Source organism: Elaeis guineensis, chromosome 13, assembly GCF_000442705.2.
Source record: "Elaeis guineensis isolate ETL-2024a chromosome 13, EG11, whole genome shotgun sequence".
NCBI lineage: Eukaryota > Viridiplantae > Streptophyta > Magnoliopsida > Arecales > Arecaceae > Elaeis > Elaeis guineensis.
Window position 1 is genome coordinate 76,701,174 of NC_026005.2, and position 8,540 is coordinate 76,709,713.

Sequence of the window (8,540 nt, forward strand, 5' to 3'; positions counted from 1 at the left end):
ATTATTATTATTCTTGGATATTGGGGGTGTTGTAAGAAATTTTATTGGCCTTGCATATTCTTTAGAATTTATCCTAAGGGGTGTGTGGCTATCACGTATTCGATCCAGAGTATCAGATTCGGGGCGTAACAGGACTCCTAAGGATAGAAAACATAAAGGAAAAATCGGGGGAAAACAAAGGAGAGGTGAAAAAAATTTAAAAATAAAATCCATTCCCACGTAGCTTTATTTTTTTTTTTTCCTTTTTACTTCTTTATCTTTTCATTTCGTTCTCCTTTTATGAGATCTGTGATTCTGTGGGGAAGGAGAACACCCGTGAGAGATTGGTGTGATCAGTTAGTACTTTTAGGTTTTGAGAGCTTAATCTTGGTAGAAGCATGATAGTTTGTGGGTTTAAGGATTTTTGTGAGGCCAGACCCGACCGGATCCGACCCCACTTGACTCAACCTGTGATAAAGGGTATATCCGTCGATCCGATCTAATCTATACCCTCTATTTTATCTAATATGATCGGATTTGAGATGATACGGGATGAATATGGATATAAGTCAATCCAATTCATATTCGACCTGTTGCCATCTCTATTTAGCAACAAGCACAAGATTTTTACCCCCAGTACAAGATGGGTTTGTGGCACAGGTAGATCGGACTATTCTTAGGAGCAGGTGAACCTCAAATTACAGTTTTATCAATCGGGCTTATAAATTATTTGATTGTTTGGCCGGCGAGTCAGTCTCTTTGTTTATCAAACACTAGCAAACTATAGTCAGGCAATCATTTATTAAATTTAGGATAACTCAGACTTGACATGAATACATGATGTGTGTCTCTTTTGCAATATCTGACCTGGTTTGCTAGCTCATTTGATCCTTGTTTTTCCTTTATATATATATATATAATATTTTACCTACACCTTTGCTAATAACCCTCAATCTTTAGATATGATTTAACGGCTCTTTCATTTACTTTCTCCTTTTTCTCTGCTTTTCATTGATGAGCTGAATTGGACAAATAGGCCAAATCTGGGCCGAGTGTAAGAGGATGGCCCAGTTGTATCCCTAGGCACACCCTGTCACCTAGAAACAACTACTGTGAGACTGCACTTGAACAGCATTGCAATGCATGGGAGGATCCAGAAGATGATTGTTGGATGCGAGCCAATCTCTGACACCAACAGCTCGCATTGCAATCTGAAGGCAAGGGGAGAACCGGATGGGAAGGTACGAGAGAGCTGGTGAGTCACAGCCATAATGAGAGCCACAGCCACTTCAGTAAGGCCTTTATTGTGGGGTCCCATCAGATTGCCATCAGTTTGGAGGGGTCCAAGCTCTAATGTTTGTCACAGGGCATTGAAGCTGGGCAGGCACATGGGAGGGGGACAATGATCAATAAATGAAAGATATGTTTGGTTGGTACTTTTGTCCATGCTGCTTCTTTTGGAGAGGCATGTCTTAGAGGTGTCTACATGTGATGAGCAAGGATGTGGACATCAATGGTCCCATTATTTAGTTTGAAATTTTCATGTACACATCTAAGAAGATTGATTGTTCCATCTTTCTCCCATGGTATGCAAACAAAACAATGGGCACAGTTTAGCTTCACCATTAATATTAGGAACAAAGGGTTCCTCAGAAGCACCCAATGTCTCTACTGCTAGACGTGCATCACTCAACTTAAGCTCCAAAACAACTTCTGCTAATAACATGATTATCACCAAATTCTTCACCATTGATTTCTATCAAAGATTAATTATAACTCCTTTTATAGCAAGAGCTATAAGTTTTTTTTTTTTTTTTTCTTTGAGTAAAATTATATGTTACATATTTCTATAGAGTCAGTCGTAAACAATCCCTTTTCGACCTGCAGAAAATATTTCATATAAGAAATATCAATCCATCAGTCTCTTTCTTAAAGCTAAATTCAGGATATGGGTCACGACCGAACCTTTATGGTTTCCTTTTCCCTTTTTTTTTTCAGTTTTAATGCACAGATTTCTACATCAAAAAAAAAAAAAGGGCACAGATTCCGTGATTCATTCTATTTTTCAGATACAAATAGGTTTTTTTTTTTTTTTTGTAGTCTTTGTGTTAGGACAACGGTTGTGAGACATAGGATTCAAAGGAACAGGGAGAACAGAGAGAAACATTCATCAAAGGCAGGAAACATGATATTAGAAAATTACACCACACCATATACATATATACAGAAAAGAGAATCTGAAGGAGGTGGTGACAATCAGCAGGGCTGGTTAAGTGTTCTTTAACAGGCAGCAGCTTGTCAAGAACTCACTGGGTGTATATGGATATCATTCAATAATATGATGCCTTGTGCTGGTGGGGAGAGAGAGAGAGAGAGGACTCTTGTACGTTCTTGGTAGGGGGCGATCACATTATTTCTTTTTTTTTTTTGGGGGGGAGGTAGTTGAAGGCCGAGATTGGTCAATCTTGGAAATAAGTGCTCAATTGCAGGCTTCATCCTTTTTTTTTTTTTTTTTTGCCTTTTTTTTTTTTTTTTTTTTTGTGATTAAAAGTGCAGGCTATGATAGTGCAGGCTTCCTAGCAAAAGAAAAGATGGCTATGATGGTGCATGTGAGTGAGCAGATTTGCAGTTCCAGTTGATGTGTACCTTTTCATGTGGCCCATGCCCAGTAGAACAATAAAGCATGCCTTCTCACTCACCAAATCCGTCTATTTATAATCTTCTAGTGTCCATGCTGTAATAATTTTGCATCCATATGAGAACAATGTCTGAGTTTTTGGTCCTACTCTGGCCTCTTTATTCATCATTGTTGATCAAGTCACATAGTCAGACCTATTAATTGACTTGGACCCAACTACTTTGCATCCTTATAATTCAAAGCGACCGAGTTCCATCTTGTGATAGATGATCTCTCCATTTTTTTAACTTCATATGGAGATCATTGCGAAGCTCAGCTCCCTCAACATGAATTTCTATGAAGCTTCAATAAAAGTCACGGTGGATAAATTAAATTTAAGCTCGATTGCCACTCTCTCTCATTACCACCCAAAAACAAATCTTTTATTAATATTATTATCATTATTTTTTGTGAAAACGAGCCAACCAATCTAATATAGTGACTGCACTAACCAAGGATTACTTAAATCATTATGCGAAAGAACAAACAAAAACTCAGCAAAAGAAGCTGTCTTAACGACAAGCGAATACAAATGGCCTGTCGATCTGGAAATCTCATGCCAAGTGGGCTTGTTTAATAGAGGATCTTTCTCATTTCCTCACTATCACGGAAAAAATTATATGCCTACAGGTTATGTACCTAATAGCAAGCTAGTATTTTAAAAAAGTATAGAACACCCATCCAATTGGAAGAAAGAATCCCAAAGTTACATATATTATGACAGGTATTAATTTTCCTCTCTATAAAATTGTTTGGTTTTTTACGTAGTTACGTTCTGGTTTTGGCGTTTCATCAGTCTCCATTATTTTTTTTTCCTCAAATCCACCATCAGTCATGCTTTCAACCACAGAGTTCGCGGTAACAGCAGTTAGAAAAGTTAACCACATTTCCTTGGAAAGCGTACACTGGCTTTGGAGGCAAAGTCCTTCCATAGAATGGTATGCCATAACAAAGACCATCATGAATCAGGGACAAGCGAGAATGATTTGGGAATCTCTCAGCTTTAGAATAAATGAGCAACGCTGGAAGCCTTTGAACAAAGCTTGCAGAGGAAAAGGGCTTTGGTTAATGATGGTCACTGAGAGGTTTGGACAGGAGGGAAAAGAGTGACATGCCGGTCAAAAGATCACGCAGCATTGCTGTGATACAATGAGCTGTATTCTATAATGTACTTGGCAAGACCAAAAGTGAACTAACTAAACATCATTTCATGCAATGAAATCATTGTCCTTAAACCCTCAGGCCTACACCTTTGCAAAATTCTCCTCCCAAACGGCCCCAAAGGAGTTCAAAAAGAAATCTAATCTACTGACAATGGATACAGCCTGCTCCCACCATTGGACCTCGTGAATCACCAATCTCATCCATAAACTGCTGAGGAAAAAAGAAAAAAAAAAAAAAAGGTAAAAGGTAAAACAAGACTCCTCTCTCCTCTTTCTCCAATGCAACTTGCTTTCTTCTCTCTCGTGTTCCTGTTTTGCTTCATCAAATTTACATGGCTTTACCATCATAACAGAAGCTTAAACGTCATGCCATGCAGCAAACACCGGCATTTGAGCCATGGAAATTGTTGTTCTGATCTGGGTTGATGGAATCCAAGAACTCATTGGGGTGGGATTAATGAAGTTGGGTGATGGCTTGGTGTAGAGCATCGAGAGACCGTTCCGGTCCGGGCTCCCTTCTCTGGAGCTACTCAGGCTGGTCACCAGTGAGGATGGATTTGATATGTGGTTATTCCCTATCTTGCCAGAATCCTCAACCCCTTTGACCGAACCCACCGTCTCTACCCAACGATGCCATGCAGAGCCGCTGAGAGAGTTGCAGAGCTCCGGTGATCACCTGCACCTGTCACAGATTTGTGATTGAGGGATTCAGAGGACTGTGGTGTTTGCTGAGGGGACTGGTAGAGGACCATCTTCCAATCAGAAGCACTGCTATTGTTCTCTTCAGTTAGATCCAGCTCTCTGCTGCTGTTTTGTATTGAGGAGGCATCGTTGCCTGCTTCTATTGCTTTGGTTCTCCTGGCTAGCTCTCCTGATAGCAGTGTAGGACTTGCCATAATCTTTTCCACGTCGTATCTTGTTATGTCAAAGTTTGTAACAGCATTCACCCCACGGAATTTAATTGCAGCAATATCATAGGCTTCTGCCGCTTCCTCTTGAGTGCCTAAAATTCATCTCACTTGTGAGAACTAAAGTCGCGCTTAATCGAACAGTACTACCTTAACTTTCTAAATTAAACATCTTTTCCTGACAGATAGCCTTAATAGAGCTTGTGTAATTCAAACACCATAAGGAAGAAATTGACCATTTTAGTTCTCCCTTCTGATTAAAAGGCCGTAAACCAGTCAACTCAGAGCTTTGCAACAACTAAGAAACCAGCCTTGTAAGAAAATATGACTATTTTGAAAGAAAAAGATTACAACGTTGCTAGCAACGTGATAAAACTGCTATTTTTTTTTTTTTTTTTTTTGAAACAATCATAAAAAATGAGTTGTAAGATCGAGCAGATAGAATAATGTGACATGGATAACAGACACAGACATATTAACCTAAATGACTTGATAAACTTACTGAAGGTTCCAAGGTAAAGATCTTTGTTCCCAGCAACCCTCCCGATTCGGGCTTGCCATCGTCCATGTTGGTGATGCCTGCAGAGTAGTAGGAAGAGGCAATTTAATCAAAAATAAATCTCAACCAAGGAAAACATTGTTGTTCTACATGGACTGAGAAATGGAGGAACCTTGTCACTCCTCGGTACATAGAAGCTCCCCTTGAAAACCCACTGCTTTTTCTGCGAGCAAGACCGCAACCGAGAAATGAGAAGTTTTTCGAAATAGCACATTAAATCGATGCTTAGCACCAAAGAAGAGGGATTTTACCTTCTCAAATGGGCAACATATTCTTGCCTGCTCATGTTTTTCATTTCTTCAAGCTCTTCTTGGTAATTTTCCAACTGCATCAATCCAAATTGAGGCCATAAGATCAAAACAAAGGAGCAAAATGCCGGTTAGCAGTCTTAAAAGATCAATCATACCGGGAAGTTGATATGTGTCGATGGTCCCCAGTACTTCAGAGCAGCCAAGTCATAAGCTCTTGCAGCCTTCTCTTCCATGTCATAACCCCCTGGAACCACAAAATTTAATGCTATACTGTCATAGAGGATTTGGAGGTAGCCATGGAAAGTCCTAAAAAAAGAGAGAGATGGTTTAATATTACACTTGAAAAGAAAGAGAGGCCTACCCAGATAAACTGCAGATATTGAATTCCATAACATTATCCCCAGGCAAGAAAATGACAACAGGATCACATACAGTAGTCAGCAAACGTTAGTAAGAATCTCAAATATTATGAAAGAACGAGTGAATAAAATGTAATTTTAATGAGATTTTCTGAGCTTTATTTTTTTTTTTTTGGGGGGCGCGGGGTGGGTGGGGTTTTGGGGGGCCGGGAGGAGTTTACCAACCTTGCCTTCCCTTCCTTGTCTGGCCTTCCTTCTTGCAACTGTTGTCCCAGAGATGGGCTTCATATCTCCCAGTCCATCTATGCCTGATTCACAAGGCACATGCCATAATATCACCATATAAAGCACTTCAAGAGATAGAAATGCCAACAAGTAAAAAAAAAAAAAGAAAAGCTGCCAGAATCATCAAACACCAACATGAGAACCCTTTAGAACACATCTAGAGTACAAACACCCAATGGAAAAAACCAAGCGGTAGAAAAAACTTGCAAACAAGAAAATCATATAAAATAAAGAGATAGCAAGACCCCAGAACAACATCTTACTTAAATAAATAAATAAATAAAAGACTAGCTTAGAAACTAATGCACCACACTCCCCAATACTACCGACCTGGTAACACCTCTATACTGAGATGTTCTCTGGCCAAATGTATCAATAGACTTCCTATGAACTGGCTGCTTCGGGCCCCCTTTCCCAGTCCCTCTCTTCTTGGGTGTATCTAAGGCCATACATTCAGTTGGAGCAGCCGGAGATATCTGCTGTGGAGCTGTGACACAACTGGACTGAGACCCAGGGCTCATGGACAAGCTTAAGGACTGCAAGTCACCATACCCCATTGTACCGACAGAACTAGACCCTATGCCCCCTTCCTCACCCAATCCATTGCTGCAAGCACCGTAGTGCCCGGCTACCCAGTTTTTCAAGCTTGGGATCCCATCATCAGCCATCGGTTCTTCCTCCAATGGACCCTGATAAATCTCATGGCCTGTTAGCCCAGAGCACAAGCCTTCTTGTAGTGGCTGGAAGTATGGATGTTGCTGCTGGTGCTGTTGCACTTGGAGGAGGTCTAGAGGATGGCTTCTATTGCCCTCAGGCTGCGAGTTTTGGTGGTAGTATATGCTGTCCAAGCTTAAGGCCATTGCTCCCCTTTCATTGTTCCCATAGTGATGATGGGACCCCAAGTTAGGACCACCACCTAAGAAATCTTCCAGTTTTGGGGATGGAGATGGCACCATTCCTTCACCACATTCCACAAAAAGGGAAAAAGATGGATGTCAAAGTGTTTTTAGAAACAGTAGCCGGTCTGGAAGCTGCAAGAATATAAAGAAAGAAAATTAAGCAGCAGTAGAGACATACCTTGCTGCTGTGATCTGCTGAGGGCTTCCATGATGCAAAGAGACCCATCAGACTTCAGTGGCATGACAGACAACTGAGAATAGAGCCCCCCGTTCTCCCCTTCAACTCCATAGCAGAGACCCGAGCTGCTAAGCTGTGGTGGAGATAGAAAGAAGCTGCATGGGACTGCAGAGGAGACAGCTGCATGGGTGGGCTGCGCTTGGTGATGATGACTCTGATTATTTGTTGGGTGATGTGGTTCTGAGGACACTTCCATGTTCATTTGAGGGGAGAGAGAGAAGCCCAACCAGCCGTTGTTGTTGTTGTTGTTGTTGTTGTTCATTGACTTCATCTTCCTCTTTCAGACTGCTCTCTACTAGGATCTAATGCAAAGAAACTCAAAGATTTGGAAGACTAGGCCCTCTTGTCTTCTCTCAAAGAAACGCCGATGGAGGACACGTTTGATCTCCAATGCATATTCTCTTTGAAAAGCACCTGAGTAGAACATCGGCGGTCCCTTTAAACTAAGCAAAAAGAATGAGCTCCACCAAGCAAATGCTAGATCACCAGCACCCTCCTGCATTCCATAGGGATCTGTGTTCTGAGAAAGACCAATAGACCATTGTTGTGGCTTTTCTTTCCTTCCCCACTCTCTACTTTTCTTAAGACCCTTAAACCCTATTAAAAGACTTAGTTGATAATATGGCCCCAAGTCAAGGCAGCAATGCAGCCCCAAAGTGTTCCTGACCTGCCCACCGCCCGGAAGAAGAACTAGAAAAGCAATGGTATTAATGGTGAGGTGGCCAATGGGGAGGGTACTAGGCCCTTATCTCCTCTACTTCCTTATGCTGGCTATCAAGCTGGATGCTGGTCAGACTGGCCAAAACAAGGCTGCTATTTCCACAGTCTCATGGCCATGAGATAGATAGATAGATTGACAGGCAGGACAACTGTCCAACCAGTCACTTCACAACAGTACTATCTCTGTACTAGATCGCAGTGCAACCCAAGGATCCTAATTAAATCTATTGTTCAACCCTTGCGGCTAATCCAAATCATTTTCCAATTAAAAAAATCGAAATCATAAAAGTAAATGCTGTTTTTGGGGTGGGGCAGGGGAATTAATTTTAGTTGATAACGATATGTCATCACGGAACTATGCAGAAGAGATTGTTTTGTCCCGGGGGAATGGGATGGAATAGCCGGTTTTGCTAAAAATTATCATGTACATACGAACTTGCCATGCTTTTTAAAGGTACTGACTGTAGTCAACAGCTGCTTCCAGACAAAAAGTAGGATGTGG

General features: G+C 41.1%; 1 protein-coding gene across 1 annotated transcript; it reads right to left on the reverse strand.

The window, feature by feature from the left end:
- Window positions 1-3,765: 3,765 nt before the first annotated feature.
- LOC105055877 (AP2-like ethylene-responsive transcription factor ANT) lies at window positions 3,766-8,248 on the reverse strand. The gene is given in 10 exon segments (XM_010937884.4): window positions 3,766-4,442; window positions 4,445-4,822; window positions 5,230-5,306; window positions 5,399-5,449; window positions 5,538-5,611; window positions 5,693-5,781; window positions 5,899-5,907; window positions 6,122-6,204; window positions 6,512-7,139; window positions 7,259-8,248. Coding segments are annotated over 10 exon segments (1,986 nt in total). The 5' UTR covers window positions 7,590-8,248; the 3' UTR covers window positions 3,766-4,176.
- Window positions 8,249-8,540: the final 292 nt, after the last annotated feature.